General features: G+C 41.1%; 1 protein-coding gene across 1 annotated transcript in view; it reads right to left on the reverse strand.

Moving 5' to 3' along the window:
* Nin (ninein) overlaps nt 1–22,567 on the reverse strand; it is a 118,303-nt gene that overhangs the window by 78,801 nt on the left and 16,935 nt on the right. The window contains exon 3 of the mRNA XM_090345077.1: nt 9,536–9,617. Coding sequence (XP_090201203.1) covers nt 9,536–9,617 — 82 coding nt within the window. The remainder of the gene's footprint in view (nt 1–9,535; nt 9,618–22,567) is intronic.

The raw sequence follows: 22,567 nt of genomic DNA on the forward strand, positions 1-22,567 counted from the left end.
AAAAGCAATGTATATAACAGGAGAGTCATCTCTTGACCTTGAAGAAGGACTTCAGCATTTTCATCACCTGCACCTTTACTACCACCCACCATTGCAGCCACAACCATTGCAATCACCACTGCTACCACTGCTACCGCTGCCACCACTACCACCAAAGCCACCACCACAGCTACCACCAAACACCTTTTTTGCTACTACAGCTTCAAAGCAAAAAAATAAATACTTCACTCCATTCAAACGTCATCTTAAAGATTTCTAAGCACCTTGCACACTATTAGATTAATAAAATGAAATATTCTGTTGCTCTGTCTTCTATAAAGACACACTGTCTCTCTGGAGAGCAGAATACAGGTCCTGCTTGAATATGACAGTCTTAGCAAGGCATCTCAGGACTCAGATATATAGATTTTTAGATGAGGTGTGCAAATACATCATCAAAGTAAAGGTAGGTGGTTAGATACGAGCTGAGAGAACAAAACCTCTCCCACCATAGAAACCATGGTGGGCAGCTCTTATTTTACAGCATCCTGGGGCCCTACCCCCTCATGCTCTTCTGGTACAAGCTCAGATTTCATGATAGTTACAAATGTGTCCAGAAGCATTCTGCAAATGCCCAGAGGGAGAAAAAAAAAGCCAAGAGTGAAGCATTTGTGCTAGCTATGCAATCTCCAGCAATATTTATACCTGGCTTTTTTTTTTTTTTGAAAGTCACAGCCAAGTCATTTTATTAGGTCGAGCGATTCTCTTACAGGAAATGTTTAGGCATTCACAATTTACATTGAAAATGGCATGCACATTTGAAGGTACCTTTCATCAGAAGTGCATGTGTCAGCTTGTGGGTATCCAGGAGCGGCATAGACACCCGAGCTACTTGTTGGCAGCTGACACCCACAGATGCTAGTCAGATAAGAGGCAATGCAGAACCATCCTTAATTTATTAGGTATTCTTCAATTTTCATGACAGATAACAGGATATACCACCAGTGAAGGTGGGGGCTTGGGAAGGATTAAAAAGATAACATAGCTTTGGAAACTCAACCATGAGATTTTCCCAGCATGAAAACGAAGGCATATCCTGGGGGTGGAATTGGCAAGGGAGCTCCAGTGGAAATTGTCCTTCAGATGAAAACAAGGAGGGGACCAGCAATGGTCCTAAAAGTCCTCTCTGTGATCTAGTCCTAAACTTACCTGTGGCTAAAATGGTTCCCCAGGCAACCGCCCCACGCAGTGCGGGGAGCAGAGCTGGAATCCAGGCGGCTCTCTTCCTAAGTGGTGGAGCACTATGGAATGCTGGCTTGTTTTATTTCCTTGCTGCATGGTCAGTAACTTAGAAATCTTTCACATGCTGTCTTATTATAGTGACCAATTTCCAGCCCACTTTAACATAAATCAAAAATCTTTTGATAGCCACAGAAGATACACACATGACAGTCAATATGTACATGTAAATTTTTTAGTCTTGATATTAGCAACCATAAGAAATATGGAGGGTTCTTCAATTACTGAATCTCCCCCAAAATGATGCATGGAATCAAGAATTAAAAGTCATCAGACCATTTACACACTTCACTTTCAGATGTGGCTCAAGTGGAAGGTGTCTGTCTACAAATAATACACTCATACATCCCTCTTTTACTCACAGCATCATTATCAATGAATTTCCCTAAGCTGGGAAGAGAGAACATCCATGGCGGATAGCCATTGTTATGTTAAACACTTGAGAACTGTGCTTCTTCTCATTATCATCAACCAAAGCTTTCCAGTGGGCAGCAACAGCCCACTAGCCGGAGGGATGCCCTTCAACATCCATGTTAAAGAATGCCTCCCTTCTTTTCTTCCTGTATCCAAAGAAAGGATTTCAAAATGGCAGCCAAGAGCCAAGTTGATTTATTTCATGAACATAGCTACATTCAGTAGACCTTTGTTATCCATAGTCATGTTTCCAAGGAGACCATTCTTGAGGAAAAACCACGCATGCTCAGGATACAGAGCTCAGTACTGTACCACACTTACTTGATTTGTTTTTCCCACAACACTGCCCAGCCTCTGCTACCTTTCAACAAATCTCAAAATTTTACTGTATCACTTTAATTAAGCAGGTTGCTTTTTGTTTTGCTTTTGGAAAGGATTAGAAAAAAAAAAAAGTTTCATTCTGAAGCAATTTTACCCATGGCAAGTACTGTAGGGTTACTAAATTTATTAAGTAATCAAACTCCTTACATAACAATTATGAGCCCCCAAAGAGATGGGAAATACCAGTGAAATAACTGTCCTGGTTTTGGTGTTCCTTGGACATACATTTATGATTTTTGCCTAGAGTGTGTCAATTCTGAGTCATCTCTTCTTTCCTATTTTCAATTTCTGTTGTGCCAGTGGCTCACACCGGTAATTGTAGTGACTCAGGAGGCTGAGATCTGAGGATCTCACTGACAGGCACTACACAGCAGGTGGGGGAACAAGCCAAATCCATTTTCATCTTAGAAGTTAAAACCCAATTGCTCACTGTTTACTTCACATTGCTCATTTGTCTCAAAAGAGAACTTCCAAGCTGGGTGCTGTGGCTCATGCCTGTAATTTTAGCAACTCAGAAGACTGATATGGGAGGATTGAAGTTTGAAGCCAGCCCAAGACTGGTCTGTGAGGCTTTTATCTCCAATCAACCAGCAAAAAGCTGACGTGGAGATGTGGCTCAAGTGGTAGAGTGGTAGCTCTAAGCAAAAAGACTAAGGAATAGTACTCAGGGGGAGAAGGGGGATGAGGGGAGGGGAGGGAGAAGAGAGGAAGGGAGAGAGGGGAAGAGAGAGGGGCGGGAAGGGGGAAGGGAAGAGGGAGAGAGAGAGAGAGAAGAGAGCATGCACAGAGATAGCTATGCTCCATGGAACAAGGTTGTGGTATGCTCCGAAAAGTCCTATCCCAGGAACTCCTGTCATACCCTGGCCCTTCTACCTAGACTACTGTCGAGCCACTGGTAGCCAAGGCCATAAAGCCACGGAGAGGCACCTAACACTGGCGCAGCTGTATCAGGAAAAGCGCCACAGGTTGTGAGCCCAAAACAGATTTCCTCAGCCCCATTTTTTTAAAGCGGTAAGGTCAGTGGCAAATGTTTAATGACAGTATCCCAGTTGGTCACCACAGAAACTGGAGGTGGTTTTGTCTTCATCTGTGTTTGTCCTACTTTCCTCCTCTTTCTTAGTCTTCCCCTTTACCAGTGAACATATTTTTTTCTCCAAGACTCCCTGTTGAGAACTACCTCCTTCACACCTCTAGGTGGTAACTGAAATAAAACAGATACAACTCAAGCAAACTAGTCCATTACCAAAATTGTCACCAGTGCTATTTAAATATTATGAATATTTCTTGGACACAAACATGTATTTTTTTTTTGCCAGTCCTGGGCCTTGAACTCAGGGCCTGAGCACTGTCCTTGGGCTTTCATAAGGCTAGCAGTCTACTACTTAAGCCACAGTACCACTTCTGGCTTTTTCTGTGTATGTGGTACTGAGAATCAAACTTGGGTCTTCATGCATACTAGGCAAGCACTCTAGCACTAGGCCAAACTCCTGGCCCACAAACATGCATTTTTAAAGACTGATTTGTATCCTTAGTAACATAACAATAATAAGTAATCTTAACAAGTAACATAAAAATAAATAATTGTCTATAGCACATCTTATGAGTTGCTTATGTCTTAAGATTAAACAGCTATATATCTTAAGTTTATACCTCAATACACTGCCATTTTTTCACTTTTTCACTTGCTACATAAACCCATTTCCCCACATATATAATCTGAACTAAGTGCCCTTGTATGCACATCTTTATGCTTACCTATAATTATCTATATAGCATAAAATCTGAGAGTGGTACTGAGTAGTCAAATACATTATTATACTGTCACGGAATTTTTAAAGTTCTATGATTTGACAGGACTGTCAGCAGGCATTCATGCTTCTAATTCAATGGCCATATAGACACACTCGTAACACCTCTTTTATTGGCAGTGGTGGTGTTGATGGTTTGTTTTGCTTTTAACTTTTGGAGGAAATTTCTGGTCCTAAGAATTTCTGGTCCTATTTCTGCTCATGGGCACTAAGAGGAGAAGCTAGCTTTTACTGACCTTACTCAGCCAGAGAGAGGACACTGTTCAAGTGTCCTCTCTAACCTCTAACAAGACTCTACTGAGACTTCACAGCCTGGCCGCAGGCCGGTTTTCAATTATTGCAAATCAGGATCAAGCCCAAAGCCATGTCACAGAACCTACTTTACTGTACATTAGCATGTGTTTATTACAGTTACATCTTCAAAGCATAAGGAATATAAGTACAGCTGGAGTGGTTCCTAGAATTAGGGATGCCTACTATATAAAACAATTATCTACATCAAAACAATGCTTACGCTGCTTTCCTAATGAGGTGGCTTTCCCTTTTGAGAAATAAGGGAAAGACCCTTCCAAAAGGGTTTCCTATGTTATGCTAGTATCTACTATACAACTGAAATCAGATGCATCAGATGAGGGAAATAAAATCTCTGGAGACTGGAGACTGCCAACATGTCGATGTCATACAGCTTAGAAAATGTGCCAGCCTTTCCAAGATAGAAATCCAATCAACTAACGCCATCACAGATTGAACAAATAGCAAATGATTTGTTTCTTATTACAGAGAAGTGATATGAAAACTCCCTCATACTTATAAGGGAGTTACGCCACTGGCAATTTACAAAGGATTCCCAATCCATTTTCTAGCCTTCTCTGAATTTTGGTGGTTTTCGTTGTGTTGGTGGAGGTATTGATTTTTAAGGGGGGGGCAATAGCCCTCCAGGGGTGTTAGGATCATAAATACAGAGTAAGATGCTGAAAAGAATCTTGTCCACCCACACCCCTTCAGTTAAGAATACACAGAGTTATGGAAATGATGACTTCATCTCAGCTTCTCTCAAATCCCACTGGAGCTTTGCTTTTGTATTATTTATATATAACTGCCTCTAATTAGAAGAATGGGAAAGCATGGACTATAAGAGACATTCATCCTCAGGATAAACTTTACAGTGTCAATTTAGGTTAGGTAAATCATGTTTTGTAATTGGGTGATATCTCACAGACATACAAAGCTACTTTTTTATTACAGGTTTAGGTAAATGGCATTGAGCTATTAGGAGACAACAAAATTAAATCTTAAAGTAGAAGGAATTTTAAGTATTTTCCAACACAACCACTATTTGGGGAAGGGTACTGGGGCTTACACTCAGGGGTTGGGAACAGTCTTTTAGCTCTTTTGTTCAAAACTGGTGAGTCACACAGCTCTACTTCTGGCTTTTGCTGATTAATTAGAAATAAGAGTTCCATAGACCTTCTGGCCTGGCTGGCTTCAAACCACTATCCTCAGGTCTCAGCTTCCTGAGCAGCTAGGATTGCTAGTGATGCTGTGTGCCACCCATGGCTGGCCCAACACAACATAACCACTTTTAGCTATAAACTGATAAAAGATCACAGAGGTATATGTAACATGTAAGTCATGCCATTAGAGGGACACTGTCAGTGTTTCTCAACTATTCAGTTATGCTTCCTTCTATCCTATCACACCGACTTTGTACTATAGCTTGCTAGTAGTGTACCTGACAGTTGATCTTAAAAAAATAAATAAATCATGACTCTCTCCATTTCTTTTTTTTTTTGCCAGTTATGGGCTTGAGCTCAGAGCCTGAGCACTGTCCTTGGACTTTCTCAAGGTCAGAGCTCTACCACTTGAGCCTCAGCACCACTTCAGGCTTTTTTCTATGTATGTGGTACCGAGGAATCAAACCCGGGTCTTCATGCATGCTAGGCAAGCACTTTAACCACTAGGCCAAACTCCCGGCCCCGACTCTCTCCATTTCTAAGGGTCTACAGTACCAACATTTTTTCTTGCTGTGGTATTAAGGTAACTTCTTTTCTCCAAGTCTACCTGATTTCAAAAGGCAGCACGTGTCACATATGCATACGCACACGCTCGCACGCACACACACACACACCCCTAGTTCCCCATAGTAAAAGATAAGTTAAGTACTGAGTAGCCCAAGAACGCAAAGGCAGCCCTGTCACCAATCACTGGGCACAGATGCTGTTATCAGTCCTGGCCCCTTCTGGCCACTCTAAGTCTTTGGGCTCTGCTGTCGTGGCTGAGGACCAGCTCATCCTTCTGAAGGGTAAGAGAGCTTAGAACTAAGCCCTCTGTATCCCTGGATGCAGTATTAGTACCTCCTCAGTATCTGTGAGATTTCTGTTCTTTTCCACTCTGTTTCTTCCTTTTATTTATAGTATTTGAATTCGAGGACCTTGTGCTTCTTAGAATGGTGTGAGACTGTTGAACCATTCCTTGGCCATCTGTTTCACTGGTTGTTTTCAGAACATAATCTCGATTCTGGCCCAAACACACACCTGAGTAAATGCCTAAGCCATAATCCGCCTCCTATGGTCACTGAGATCTCAGATGTGCACTAGTATGTCCATTTTCCCTTCTGTGGCAGTAAGAGTGGTGATGGCATCAGAAGGGAGTCTCACCAACTTTTCTTTCCATGCTGGCCTCAAACCTCAATCCTCTTACTCTCAGCCTCCTATGTAGCTAGGATGACACATTCCTTCCCTTTAATTTGTGCCAGAAGAGTTCTTCCAGCCCTAAATGATTTATAACTTAAGTGATAGTTATGAGAGAGAGAGAGAGAAAGAGAGAGAGAGAGAGAGAGAGAGACAGAGAGAGACAGAGAGAGACAGAGAGAGACAGAGACAGAGAGACAGAGAGAGACAGAGACAGAGAGACAGAGACAGAGAGACAGAGAGAGTAGAGTGAGTTCAGGCAACCTTCCAGAATACTACATTCGAGTCCTGGTCATTCTCCCTCTGCCTACCCAAGCCAGTGAAGCTGAGAGAGTAGAGAGGTCAGAGTTAGAATGAGCAGAAGAATGTTTGAGTGGAAAGAATGACTTGATCACCATGAACAACTGGAGAAGCCAGAAGGGAGACAGGCAAAAAGCAGACAAAGCAGAAATGCTCAGAATAAACAGGGAGTAAGGGAGGAGGGGCTGACACATGGTGGCACAGGAGATATTTATCTGGCTGGGACCAATGTTAGGGAAGCTACTTAAGCGCTGGCCAAATGCTTTCACTGGGTACGCGGCTGTGGCATAACCCTGATCTAAGCTAGTTCTGACACAGGGATTTGGTACAATCTACCCAAAGGACAGAACTCACAGAGAAACTAAAAATTCTTTCTATTAGCTATCCTGGAAGGCTAGTTCGAATTCTCATCTGAGGCCCATAACTGACGAGGAAGCCACTGTCTTGAGCTAAGTTTATCAACTTGTTTCCTGGCTTTTGTTTAGCTTATCCCCATGCGCAACTCCAGGAGGCACCCTCCACATCTGTGGTCACCAGCACTCTGTATCTTTATGTTGACAATTCTCTTACAGGATTTGGAGAAAGGACAGCAAAAGCATCAGGTGATATCAAGGCAGGGCTGAAACTTCCAAATCCACACAAAAAACATGGCAGAAGAACATGGTAGGACACTGAATGTTTGTTTCCTAGACTCACAGGGTGGGGTCCCTATCATTCATTTATGGTCCCCAGACCTTGTAAAATGTTATCAAAATGACAGACAAAAAAAGGTAAAAATATCAGCCAACTGCAAGCTCTCAGAGATTATAAAGGTCTATGTCCCAACAGTAGTCACCTATAGAAATTCTACAATTAGTGTTAAAAAAAAAACCCTCAAAAATACAGTAACTTCTCTCTCAGGATCACTGAGGGATTCTGGAGAACTCTTGCAAATCTCAGAATTAAGCATAATCTTGTTAGGGTGATCACCATTACGAGAAAATGGAGACTCAATCAGAATCCAAAACACTATTGAAAGAAATGTTGAGACATGTAACCCAAACCTGGAACATTTCAGGATGTATAATACGAACTAGATGAGCAGGCAAAATTACAAGTGAGTTCCCATCTGTGTTTTGTCTAAACGTGGTCACATTGAACCATTACTTATAGTCACAAAGTGTTCCTAACTTCTCCTGTCTCAAACTCAACTTTTTTTTTTAAAAGTTTCTCTCTTTCTTTTTTTCTTTTAGTGTTGGTCCTAAGGTTTGAATTCAGCCTGGGAACTGTCCTTGAGCACTTATGCTCAAGGCTAGTACTCTACTAGTTAAGCCGCAGTAACACTTCTGACTTGTTTTTGGTGGTTAGTGGAAGACAGGAGTCTCATGGACTTTCCTGCCTGGGCTGGCTTACAACGGCAATTCTCAGAACTCAGCCCTCTCAGTAGCTAGGATGAGAGGCCTGAACTCTCTTTTTTAAAGTCAGGTTTATTGGGGGTATACTTAATTTTACGCATGTCATGCACAATGTACAGTTTGGAAAAACTCATACAATCACATAATTTCTATGATACTCAAGATAGGAAAGTTTCATCATTCCAGAATTTCCTTTAGAGTGAATTTGTACCTCTTGCCATGACCACTGCTGTAATAAACATGTGTTGTAATAGCGATTTCTGCAGTGCTTAGACTTTCCCTTAAATATTTACCATATTTCCTTGATTTGAAGGCACATACATACCTAAATGCCAGATTGGTGTACAAGTTAAAGAAAATATATTGTATAATCATTGGAACTTTATATTTGGCCAAAAAAAAGAGTTCTTTTTAGAAATAGATAAACCAAGTGCTGGTGGCTCATGCCTGTAATCCTAGCTACTCGGAAGGCTGAGATCTGGAGATCATGGTTTGAAGCCAGTCCCAACAGAAAGTCTTATCTCCAATTAACTACCAAAATCTGGAAGTGGAAATATGGTTTTAGTAGAGCACTAGCTTTGAGAAAAAAGTCAAGAGCATGAGGCCCTAAATGCAAGCTCAGTACCAACACACACACACACACACACACACACACACACACACACACACACACACATACACACACTAATGTCTTGTAGTATATGGTGCTCAAAAAAAATACTGATGAAGCATGAAGGACAGATGGTTGTAATAACATAGGGTCACATCTACAGCAGACACAGACTAAATAGAATTGTCTTGATTGACCACCTTCTTCCAGGAAAAATAATTTCCCCACGTCATATGCTTCCATGTACAGAGGAAATGAAGATGCGGGAGCCAGCCCTCAGCTTTATTGTACTCATTCCTACGATGAGTTATTGCCACATCATCTGACATATTGCCTTGGAACAATCCAATTACTTTTTCCACAATACACTGCTGTATTTTATATGTAACAGCTGCAAGGCTTTTATGATAATACCGAGAGAGCAGTCTCTGGAAATAACCACTCAATCTGTGAAAGGCAGATGTCCCAAATCCTTCAAAGACATGCTCCCAGGTCTCCACAATCCCCTGGAAAACTTTTCAGACTTAAACAAAATTTTTTTTCCCCTGTTTGTACTACTGAGACTGAACCCAACGTCTCAGGCCAACCAGAAAGGGCTCTATCTCCAGTCCTTCCCTAGACAGCTTTTAAGGAGGAACATAAAAAAGTTAATATCCTTACCTGGTTCGTGAAAATGTTCTTCATTGGAGAGAGTTCTAGACAAGATAAGTATTAATGCTTCTTTAAATTGATCAAAATGCACCTAAAAAACAACAATTAGAAATAAATGTGAAATCACTGTAGATACAAACGTATCTACAAGGTACCAGAACCATTTGTTCCCACTCCGACATCTTTGAAGTGAACCATCTATCGCCCAAGTTAGCTCCTCTTCCCTTCATTTCTCTAAAGCACAAAAGGGAAAATAGGCTGATAACTTCTGACATCCAGTGCCATAAACACATTAGTGTTTATATCAGTATGAATATTTATCCAGCCCTCATGAAGAAAAGCTACATTACAAGAGTCTCTTTATAAACTCAGGAAAAAAGAAATGTTTTGAACTCTAATTCTTTTCAGATCAGAAGAGTAAAATGATAGTTTAGAACTAGAAAAATCTTTCCAAGTAAGTAATTCATTGCCTTGGTACTTCACAGACACTTTCATTACTTAAGATATTCTAGAAGAGAGAGGGTCTCCTTTGAGAATAAGTGGAATAAGGTTTTGCCTGGGGCAAGTATAAAATAGTTATCTCCCCAAGCTCTTATGAGTCTATAAACAAGTAAAAATTCATTGCAAACATAAAAGATAAAAGAATCTGTGACACATTGCCATGAATTTACAAAATAACAATTGCTTACAATGAAATGGAAAAAAAACCATGAATTTATTTCAGAAAATGATCAAAACTAAGACATTATTTTGTTTAAAAAAAAGGAGGGGCCTAGTTGTAGAGTGCTTGCCTAGCATGCACAAAGACCCAGGTTCAATTCCTTGGTACCACATACATAGAAAAAGCTCAAGTGGTAAAGCTCTAGCCTAAGGACAGTGCTCAGCCCAAGGACAGTGCTCAGGCCCTGAGATCAAGCCCAGGTCACCAACAAGGTGGAAGTAGAGATGTGCCTCAAATGGTAATTAGCCTTGAGCACAAAAGTTCTGGACAGTATTTAGGCTGAGTTCAAGCCTGAGGAATGGCACTAGCACACACTGACACTGTCTGTCTGTCTCTGTCTATCTCTGCCCCCCCACACACACCGTTTCCTTTATGAAATATCCAAGAATACAGTTATATTCACCAGATAGAAAGTGCATTACTTCACACACATTGATACCCCTTTTCATGTTTTGTCCCCATTTCCCTCCCCCCACACCCTCCCCTCATCTTGTTTTTCCCCTTCCCTTTCCTACTTCAAATAAACAAATAAACGTATATGCAATATACCAGATAACAAGGTAAGATACTGTGACAATATGAAAATAACCAAGGGACAACAAAAGAGATGAGAATAACATAGTACATTAAGAACAATAATCACACATTATATAGCTCTTGTTTCCATATCCTGGAGGTCCTTTCATTTAGCCTCATCCTATATGGCCTTATGTATCTAGATTTTGAGCTATTGTAATCCTCTGCTAGGACAGTCCAAGGTTTCTACTAATTATGACAAATGAGAGAAACCACTGAGCCTATATTCCTTTGGTCTGTCTTACTCTACTTAATATGATTTTTCTAAGTCTTTCCATTTCCTTACAAATGGGGCAATGCCGTTCTTTCTGACAGCAGCATAGAATTCTATTGTGTATAAATACCACATCTTGTTGATTCAATCATCTACTGAGGATCATGTGGGTTGGTTTCATATCTCTGCTATGGTAAGTAGTGCTTCAGTGAACATTGTTGTGCTAGTGTGAAGGTTCAGTATGTCCTTGTTTCTGGACAATTGGGTAAATGCATATCTGGCATTTCTTATAGTGTGTGTGTGTGTGTGTGTGTGTGTGTGTGTGTGTGTGTGTGTTAGAAATACTTCAGCTCTACCCTATAACAAATTTCAAGTTGAAAATCAACATAATGGAGGGAAACAGAGCAGAAACCTGTCAGAGGAGATAGGGTATCTGTTAAGACAGGGAAGTCAAATCCATGAAAGGGTTAAACAATTATAGATACAGACATGTAAGCTGTGTTAATTAGGGTTTTACATATCATCTCAAAACCTCCGGGAGGGAGAACTCTGCAGACTGGCTTAGAGATGAGCTTTAGGCCTGGTACATTTTGCCTCCTGGAAACATGGTCAAGGTCATCTCCCCACCAGCCAATGCATAAGCATCACATTCCTACTCATACATACTCAGACCCAATTGCTACCACAATCATTCCTTCTCCTTTGAGAAGCAAAGGCACTGGGAGGTCATATACAGGCTCTAAGCCTGCAAAACCAGGTCCTAACAGGACTCTGCTGCTCACTTTCTGTCATGACTTGGCCAACTTGCTAAACGTCTCTGAGCTTCCATTTGCTCATCAGTCACAAAAGGAATATCTAGCAAATGATAAGCATGGCTTATCATTGTTCTAAGCTCTGGTGACACAGCAAGGAATGACAGTGACAAAATAACCCAGCTGTTATAGAGTTACTCCTCATAGGAAATGCCACAGGGAGTCAGACAAGTACTGTGTTAAAAGTACTGAATGCATTTCATGCTTTCACTTATTTATTTTCTATGCAGATACTCGGACTTGAACTCAGGGCCTGGGCCCTCTCCCACAGCTTTGTCACTCAGGGCTAGTACTCGACCACTCGAGTCACATATCCATTTCCCATTTTATGCTTTTGTTGTTGTTGTTGTTGTTAATAGTGAGGTGTAGACTCAGGGTCTGGGTACTGTCCCTGAGCTTCTTCATGCTCAAGACTAGCATTCTACCCCTTGAGCCACAGTGCCACTTGCTGGTTTTGAGTGGCTAAATGGAGATACAGAATCTCAGGGGGACTTTTCTGCTTGGGCTGGCTTTGAACCCTTATCCCCAGACCTCAGCCTCCTGAGTAGCTAGGATTATAGGCATGAACTACCTGTGCCTGGCCCATTTTATGCTTTTTATAATACCTGTCTTCCTAATGAAATAAAATGAAAAAATAATGTAAAGAACCTTGATGCCTCAGAAATGGTAGGTAGTTAACAGTAACATGTATGGTAATGAAGCGATTGTTCCCACCACCTTTACAGAGAAACAGGGCTACATTTTGAAGGAGAACAGCTGGCCACGGAAGTGGCTGAGATAGCCCAGTGGCAATGGGGTGGCAAAGAGCAGTCGGGAGACTTATCTACTCCAGAGAGCTGAGTAATGCTCAGAACCAAGAGAAGCTGCTCTGACAGGCTGTATAGAGGGATCTCAACCTTGAGTTCTGGCGCTTTCTTAGCATATTTAACAGAGGGACCAGAACAAAAGCTGTCTCCTCTTGTTGCAGTTATAAGCAAAACAAGAGGAGACTCCTTCAAAAAGAAGGCATTTGTCTTGAGAATTTCAAATCCTTTATACCTGCCCTCGAAAGTCTCTCCTGGGTCTTCTTCATTAAGTTTTGACAAGCACTTTAGATTCCAACCAGTCTTGACAATTCAGTTTACTAGTTAGTAGTTGTGAAAATCATCTGGATGTCTACATTTCATTCTCCTCGATGAGTGACAATGAAATCTATAATTGCAAATTACTTCCAGTCAACTCCTAAGACTGCCTATGACACCTGACTCCCCTTCAATAAAGTATAATGAAGTCACAGGCATTTGAGACAGTATCTGCATCATTTGTATGGCTGCTCTCTATCCCATAGCCTCAAATATCCAGAGCACAGCCAACAATGAGAAAAACAGCAAATGAAGTCCAAGACTGGACTACATTGCTATTCTGCTTGTTTGTGGTGCTTCCCAGACCACTGCAAATCAGAGTCAATGAATAAAAGATAGCTCAACTACAGAGTATGTATAAAAATCAACTATTAATAAAAGGAATGTATGCAAACTTAATAAAGGCTATATATGACAAATCTATAGCCAATATCAATATATATAGGGAAAAGAGAAATCACTCCTTCCAAAGTCAGGAGACAAGGGATAGTCTATTTTCCTCACTCTTACTCAATACGGTACAGAATTTCTAGTCAGAGAAATAAGGCAGGAGAAAGAAATAAAAGAGATTCAAGTAGGAAAAGAAGAATAAAATTATCTCTGTTCACTGAGGATATTCTATATTTAATAAACCTTACAGACCACCAAAATACTTCCAGAACGAATTAATAGCTTGGAAAGGTAATAGGACATAAAAATAATACTCAAAAATTAGTAACTTTTCGATATACTAAATGAATTTGAAGATTTTTACTAGCTATACATCAAACAAGGACCTCATATCCAAAATATATTTAAGAGCTCAAAAACTTAAACTCCCAAAAATAAACCCTCAAAGAAACAACAACCCAATTAATAAATGCACTAAAGACTTAAGCAGAGACTTCTAAGTAAGAATGGCCAAAAGATATATGAAGAAATGTTCAACATCTCTGGTCATAAAAGAAATACCCATCAGGAGCTGTGAGTATGGACTAGAGGTAAAGTGCTTGCCTAGCATATTGGAAGCCCTGCATTCAATTCCTCAGTACCGCATACACAGAAAAAGGCACAAGAGGGGTTTTGGGCTCAAGTAGTAGAGCACTAGCCTTGAGAAAAGCCCAAGAACAGTGCTCAGGCCCTGAGTTCAAGCCCCAGGACTGGCCAAAAAAAAAAAAAAGGAGGGGGGGGACTACAAATCAAAACAACAATAAGATTCCATTTCATCCCAGTTAGAATGGCCATTATCAAGAAAAAATTAACAATAACAGATGGTGGTAAGGATGTGGCCAAAAGGGAATACTATTAGACTATTGGTGGGATTGTATAAACAGCCACTCTGGAAAGAAGTATGGAGGTTCCTCAAAAGAATAAACATAGCGCTTCCCTATGACCCAGCAATTCTACTCTAAACCATAAACAAGTCCACACAAAAGCTACCAGCACAACCATGCTCATTGCAGCATTTTTACCATAATCAAGATATGGAATCAACCTGGATGCCCCTCAGATGAATAGATTAAAAAAAAATATGGTGCAGCCAGGCATGGGCGTGGAGGCTCATGGCCTGTAATCCTAGCTACTCAGGAGGCTGAGATGTGAGCATCAAGGTTCAAAGCCATCCTGAGCACAAAAGGACCTGAGACTCTTAGCTCCAATTAACCTCTAGAAAATGGGAAATTGGGCTTGGCTCAAGGATAGGGCGGTAGCCTTGAGTTGAAGAGCTCATGGACAATGCCCAGGCCCAGGGGTAAGGTGGTAGCCTTGAGTTAAAGAGCTCTGGGACAGCACCCAGGCCAACTTCAAGCCCCATGACCCCCACACACAAAAATATGGTATATAAATGCACAACAGAATTCTATGCTTCCATTAGAAGGAATGATATGGTAACATTTGTAAGGACACAAAAAGTCTTAGAAAAAATTATATTAAGTGAAGTAGGCCAGACCCAAAGAAATGAAGATTGCATGGTTTCCCTCAAAAATTTGTTTTAACTAGAATGTGCTTAATAAGCTACAAGTAAACACAAGGCATGGTGAAAGACAAAACAATATACTAGGCCATGATAAATTAAATAAGACTCTAAACATTCATCTAGTGAGACTAAAGGAGGGTGTTCTTAGGAGAGGATCACAAAGGCTCAATAGCTATGTGCATATGATCATGTAAAATGAGGTTTATCTACATGAACTCCAAGAAATGGAAAGGGGAGGTTTTCCTTATTCTGCTTTTTGATCTGTTCTTTGTTTTTTTTCCTCCTTTGTCACTATTTTTGGTTTCTCTTGTCTTGGATGTTAGTTTATCTGTTTGGGGAGGATAAGGAGGAACACATAAACAATGGGACACTGTGAACAAATGTGGCAGCGATACTAGACAGTGAGTATTGAAAATATTACTGAAAGTGTGGACAATAACTATACAACTTGTGGGGTAACAGGGCTTGGGAGGGAAAAACTGTGAGAGAAGGAGGGAAGAGGTGACTCTTCAAAGGGCAATGTATTGGGCTGGGAGCTTGGCCTAGTGATAGAGTGCTTGCCTAGCATACATGAAGACCCGGGTTCGATTCCTCGGTACCATATACATAGAAAAAAAGCCAGAAGTGGTGCTGAGGCTCAAGTGGTAGAGCTCTAGCCTTGAGAAAGTCCCAAGCCCAGGACTGACCAAAAAAAAAAAAAAAAAAAGGGCAATGTACTATCTGACTCATGTAACTGTAACACTTTTGTACATCACCTTTACAATTAAAAAGAGAGAGAGTGGGGGGAGGGGAATGGCTGTATTGCCAAAAGCAATCTACAGATTTGATGCAAAACTCATCAAAGCCCCAACATTCCTTACAGAATTAGAGAAATCAATGCAATATTCAAATGGAAACATAAAAGACCCCAAAGAATGAAAGTAGTTCTAGGTAACATGAGAACTGCTAGAGGTATAGACTTCAAATTATATGAAAGAATCCTAATGAAAATTCTCAATAGGACATATTTGTTGTTGTTTTATTTCTTTTGGTTTTTGGTTTTGGTTTTGGTTTTGGTTTTGGTTGGTTGTAGGGCTTGAACTCTGGGCCTGGGTGTTGTCCCTGAGCTCTTCCGCTCAAGGCTACTATCCTACCCTTGAGCCACAAGACCACTTCAGGTTTTCTAGTGGTTAATTGGAGATGAAAATCTCACAGACTTTAGTGCCTGGGCTGGCTTTGAATTTTGACCCTCAGATCTCAAGTCTCCTGAGTAGCTAGGATTACAGGCATGAGCCATCACACCCAGCAGGACAAATATTTTCTAAATAGAAAACCAGTTGCCCAGAAGATGGGAGCAAATTTTGAAAAATGGGATCACATTAAAGATGCTCTGCCCAAGTGCTTGCCCAGCATACACAAAACCCTGGGTTCAATTTCTCAGTACCACAAACACAGAAAAAGCCAGAAGTGATGCTGTGGCTCAAGTGGCAGAGCATTAGCCTTGAGAAAGTTCAAGAACAGTGTGCCCAGGCCCTGAAGTCAAGTCCTAGGACTGGCAAAATAAATAAATAAAATGAATGAACACAAAAACAGGAATCTAACTAAGGGACTATTTAGAAGGGGAAAGAAAAAGAAAGATAGTGAATAATTGTGAAATACATGCCAACTATATATGAAAACATTATAAAGAATCTTGATGAGGGTCTGGGCGTTTGGCCTAGTGGTAGAGTGTTTGCCTAGCATGCATGAAGACCCAGGTTCGATTCCTCAGTACCACATACATAGAAAAAAGCTGGAAGTGGTGCTGTGGCTCAAGTGGTGAGAAAGCCCAAGGACAGTGCTCAGGCCCTGAGTTCTAGCCCCAGGATGGGCAAAAAAAAAAAAGGAAACTGGTAGATCAAGATTTTAAGTGATCAAAGACAATCTAATTATGCTTAATATACTCTTTGATAGGATAAAAATTTTAAACATGTTTGTGAATCTCCAATACTTACCTTTTTCTTATTCTGTCTGCCACAACCAAGAGTAACCACATTCATGTAGATGGGGTTAGTCCTGGAGGCTCATTCTCTCTTAGCTATTCTGTCATCTGAATTTTACAGCATCCACATGAGACAGTCAAAGCAGAGATACTGCGGTAAATTGGGGAACTAAAAAAGGTGTGTGTCTTGTTCAAAGGTACATGCCATGGAAGAGACAATGGAGTCTCTTGTGGGGCTTTCCAGTCCCAGCCAATTTGCCTCATCAAAGCACTCTTCATCCTTAATTTGGTCTCTCAGGGAAAGCCCCTGCTGGGCAGTATGGCCTTGGACCCTACCCCCAGTCCCAGGTGCATGGCACACGCTGGGTGGAAGGCTCTGGATGGGTGGACACAAGCGCAAGAAAATACACAGCCTCTGCTCAGAGGACTTTATCAGCCACACTAGATTCTAGAAAGTAGGAGTGGAATGTGGAGGAAGAGAGAAAAAAAACCAACTGTATTAGTTAACAACAACACAGAATCTGCTAAGTGCCTTAAAAGAGAGAAAACAAGGTGGGGCAAGGGCCTCTGATAAGTTAGCAGGTCCTAGTTGGCCAGGGGGCAGGGAGGGAAATAGGGCCATCTTGGGGACACCAGCTTCCCTAAGGATTCACAAGCAGAGTTTACAGTTTCTATACTGTTAGCCTCAACTTAGGAGAGGGGAAAAAGAGTACATACATATCGATTAAGTCAGGCCTTCATGATCTATTAATATCCATCTAGTTGATTATCTAGATGTTTGTTGTTCTGTGTTTGTTGTTCCTCGAGAACAACAAACAAACAAACCTGAAATCCAGCAGCTGATCAAAACAACTGGAACAGCTGGAAGTCTGTATTGATCTTTGTTTCCTTCTTACAAAGCTACAGAGACTCTGGGCACTGGGATTTAAACAGCAGTAAACACTACATCTCTAATTCAAGGAGATAGTTCTGGGTTGAGGCAGGTGACTGTTATTTTCCATCAATGCTCATGAATACTGATGTGGCAGAAAAGCCCCTTAGGGCTCAACTCAGAACCAAACCCCTGGTAAATGCCCCCGATTGTGAAGAGTCATAAAGAGGAAGAGCAAGCTGACTATGTTCAGTAACCAGAAATTTTAAGTGCGGATTTTCCTCCTCCAAGGGAGCTTGAGTAGTATGTTAAAAACTTAGAAACCTTTATAAATACACAAGGCAATGAAATCTCACCAGAAATCAAGCTCTGGGTTGTACTTAACCTGGTTGTTACCCCCTCATTTGAATAATAATTGCTGCCATTCATTTTCCAAGAATTCCTATATCTTGTATGCCTCTAAGGATAGTTGGCTGCAGTAGGAAAATAACACTGACTAAAAACACATATGATATTTAAATGAAATGAACAAGAAGACAAGTCAAGTCTGATTTTTTTTTGTTATGTATCACTTGCTTAATGGAATTCACCTCATCCCCTTTTCCCTCCATTTTTAAAATATATTTTATTGTAATTAATAGAAGCGTTACATTATATTCACCAGATAGAAGGTGCATTACTTAACAAACATTGCTACCCCTTCTCATGTTTTTGTTCCCATCCCTCCACATTTTATGTAAATGCGATAGAGAAGAGCGATAGAGACAGAGAGAGACAGTGAGAGACAGAGCTAGAAATAGAGAAAGAAAGACAGAAGGAGAAGCAGAGAGAGAGAGAGAGAGAAAGAAAGAGAGGTGCAGAGGAGTGTGTGTGTATGTGGTGTGTACATGTGTTTAGACACTACCTTAAAATGCCATTTCTACATAGGAAGTGGAATAAAGAACTCAATGTTGCATAAAATCACCTCGTGCAATCATGGAGATCAAAAGGGTAGAGTTTTTACATGCACAGGCAGCAGTACTTAGCACAGACCCAAGATGTGAGAATTCCAGCCAGTGCTTCAGGTGAGGAGGTGTGCTTCTTAAGCAACACAAAAAGGTCTACACGACTGCCATTAATATTAGTGTAAAGAAGTGCCATTAACCTTAGTGGGATGGCATCTACTCATGCAAAAGGAAATCAGTGAAAAATTTTAGAACATTAAGCGCTGGATGAACTGAGTACAGAAACTGACTCAACATAGGCCAGCAGGCAAGCTGGAGGCTGGTGACTCATGCCTGTAATCCTAGCTACTCAGGAGAATGAGGTCTGAGGATCATGGTTCCAAGTTAGCCCATGTGACACTCTTATTACCAATTAACCAGCAAAAAGACAAAAGTAAAGCTGTGGCTCAAGGGGAAGACTTTCAGCCTTAGGTAAAAAAGCTATGGGAGGACTGTCAATGTGTCTTAGTTGTAGAGTGCTTGCCTTGCATGCATGAAGCTCTGGATTCAATTCCTCAGTACCCCATAAACAGAAAAGGCCAGAAGTGGTTCTGTGGCTCAAGTGGTAGAGATCTAGCCTTGAGGAAAGCCCAAGGAGAGTGCTCAGGCTCTGAGTCCGAGACCCAGTACTAGCAAAAAAAAGAAAAAAAGAGTTTAAGATGGCATGCCCACAGGACTGAAAAATGACAAGAGTGAGTACACTTCAACTTAGGTCTGACCTCAAAGACTTACTCTAACAGTCTACTGATTCTCTGGGTGTTCTTGGCCCTGGAGAGGGAGGAGGTAGCCATGGTTTCTGGAGAGAGATAGAGAATGAGATTTATTTTTGCATACTTGGAGCTTGAAGAAAGTGTGAACACATGCACTCATATGCTGGCACCGGGAACTCCATCATCACATCCTGGCACTGCCTCAAATGAGTCGTCTGACCTTGAACAGCCTTTGCAGGTGCTAATATCTGTAGTAGACACCAAAGAACACTAAATTCCCTCTGTGCAGATAACAAGCTACTCACAAGAGGATCTGGGAAGTACTGCCACAATCCAATGAGCATTTCTGACAAAGGAATTCTAGCAAAAGAGACGGACATTTCTGAAATAAAGCAGGCAGAAGAGAATGGCCATATAACACCTCTCTATTTCCTATAAAAGCCTCTATTTACTGTGTAGAGAATAAAAGTAAAAATCTGAGGTCTTGGGCTGAGAGCGTGGCCTAGAGACAAGAGTGCTTACCTAGCATGCACGAAGATCTGGGTTCGATTCCTCAGACCCACATACACAGAAAAAACCAGAAGTGGTTCTGTGGCTCAAGTGGTAGAGAGCTAGCCTTGAGGAAAGCCCAAGGAGAGTGCTCAGGCCCTGAGTCCAAGCCCCAGTACTAGCAAAAACATAAAATAAAAATAATAATCTGAGGTCTTTTCTAGCTGTGAGCATCAGTGGTTCACACTTATAATCCTTAACCACTGACGGGGCTAAAATCTGAACACTGCAGTACAAAGTCAGCCTGGACATAAGTCAGTGAGTGTTGGGGGCCCGAGTGTGGGGTCAGAGTGACCTTGGACTCGCAGAGCTGAGTACACAAGGAAATGAGCTATTAGCATGACTTTGGGCTATGTTAATCTCTTCTTGTTTAACATATCCTAGACTTGATTACTGTTTTGTAGGAATGCAACACCTGGAAGTTTCCTGATTTTAAGAAAAGTATTTAAGATTGGTCTTAAGTTCACAGCCTTCTTGGGCTGCTCACTTGAGCTGTAGACCTCCCCACCCCTATCTTTTTCTTGTCTTCTTCTTTTCCAAGTCCTCACCCCCTAAATCGGGAATCCCGGCAAGTGAGACTCTATCTGCAATTAACCACCAAGGCAAGAAAGTAGAGCTGTGGCTTAAGTTACAGAAGAAAGCTAAGGTACAGTGCACAGGCCCTGAGTTCAAGCCCTAGGACTGGCACCAAGAAAAAAGATCTTTTCTATAAATGCAGAACCATAGACACTTAAGAGAATAATAACTTACCCAAATTCACAAGACCAACGTAAGAATTAAAACAAACAAACAAACAAACATGAATCCTCACCATTATAGGTTTATCTGTGGTAGTTAAACAGGGAGCTAAGGCAAATGGTCAGATATTTGAGAGGGTGCCGTCCCCTGCACTAGGTCAGAAAGGTTTCCATCAATGATTGTCTATCCCAGGGTACCTATAAGTCCTATAAGTCCAAACAGTCACTGCAAAAAACAAAAACAAAAACAAAAAAATTCTCTATGTCTAATTTACTAAAATGAGTTAATATGTATAAGGAAAAAGAACCCTGAAAGTACTTAATGAATTGGAAACAAAGAAGCAAATCCACCATTTGAAATCAATCATGACATTTATAAAAGAACCCCAAACACTCTGAAAGGCAGAAAGCTGAGCCAAATCATATATCTCTGTACAACTATCAAATTTTCATACTAAAAACTTCAGAGTGTCTTAGATGGCCATGTCCATATACCTAGGGAACTGTGGAGGCCAATGAGATGTTCTAATGCCACATGACTCATCTCCATTGTAAAGAGTACCAAGAATGTGGGGTAGCTTGGCCTCCATATTCATATCGAAGAACACAGGAATAGAATCCTCAAGATGTCAGGAAGCTATCATCTCAACACTGGCAAATCACATAAGGAAAAGAAAATACTTAGTAAAAACTGAATGTCGTGGGCATAGTGGCTCTGTCATCTTACTACTCAGATTGTAGAGTTCAGGAGTGTGGTTCAAGGTCAGTCACGAGGGAAAAATATTCACAAAACCCCCATCTCAAGAAATAAACAGTGAGCATTGTGGTATACAACATCCCATCTCAGCTATGTGGAAAATATAGAACAGGAGAACTGCAATTCAGGGAAGGGGGTGTGTAGAAAGATCCAAATCAAAACAAAAACGAAACTACAAGCCAGCACTGGTGGCTCATGCCTAGAATCCTAGCTACTTAGGAGACTGAGATCCAAGGATCATGGTGGTGGGTAAGACTGTGAGACTCTTAGCTCTAATTAACCACCTGAAAACTAGAAGTGGCACTATGGCTCAAAGTGGTAGAGTGCTAGCCTTGAGTGAAAAAGCTCAAGGACAGGGCCCTAGCCCTGAGTTAAATCCCCACAACTACAGCTTAAAAGGGCTGTGGGCATAGCTCAGGTATCAGAGCATCTGCCTAATAAGCACAAGCCCCTGAGTTTTCCAAAACCAAGAAAATGATCTTTATGCCCTAATTTTTAACAAAGGAAGAAAGGAAACTTGTAATCATATAAAATGATGCTAAATAAAATGAACTCCAAGATATGGAAACATGAGATTTTTTTTTATTTGTTGTTTTTAATGTACTACATCAAGTCCTTCTTTCTTTCTTCCTTCCTTCCTTCCTTCTTTCCTTCCTTCCCTCCCTCCCTCCCTCCCTCACCCCCACTCCCTCCCTTTGGTTTATCCCCCCCTTAGTCACTGGTTGTGATTCTGGTACCCTGTGTCTCGTATATACATTTATCTGAATTGGGGAAAAGAAAGGGAATAACAAAATGGTGAAACAAGGACATGGGTGAACCAATGCAACAGTGATACTCACAAGACACTAGGTTGGAGAGGGGGATAGTGGGAGAAAAATGAAGGAGTGAGTAATAATGTTTCACAAGAAATGTACTCATTACCTTATTTAGGTAACTGTAATCCCTCTGTACATCACCTTTACCAAAAAAAAAAAAAAAAAGTACAAGAAGGCAAGCTCACATGCATAACCCTAGCTACTCATGAGGCTGAGATCTGAATACCTTGGTTCGAAGCCAGCCTGAGCACAAAAGTCCCT

Source organism: Megascapheus bottae, chromosome 14 (assembly GCF_031878675.1).
Source record: "Megascapheus bottae isolate mThoBot1 chromosome 14, mThoBot2.hap1, whole genome shotgun sequence".
NCBI classification, from domain to species: domain Eukaryota; kingdom Metazoa; phylum Chordata; class Mammalia; order Rodentia; family Geomyidae; genus Megascapheus; species Megascapheus bottae.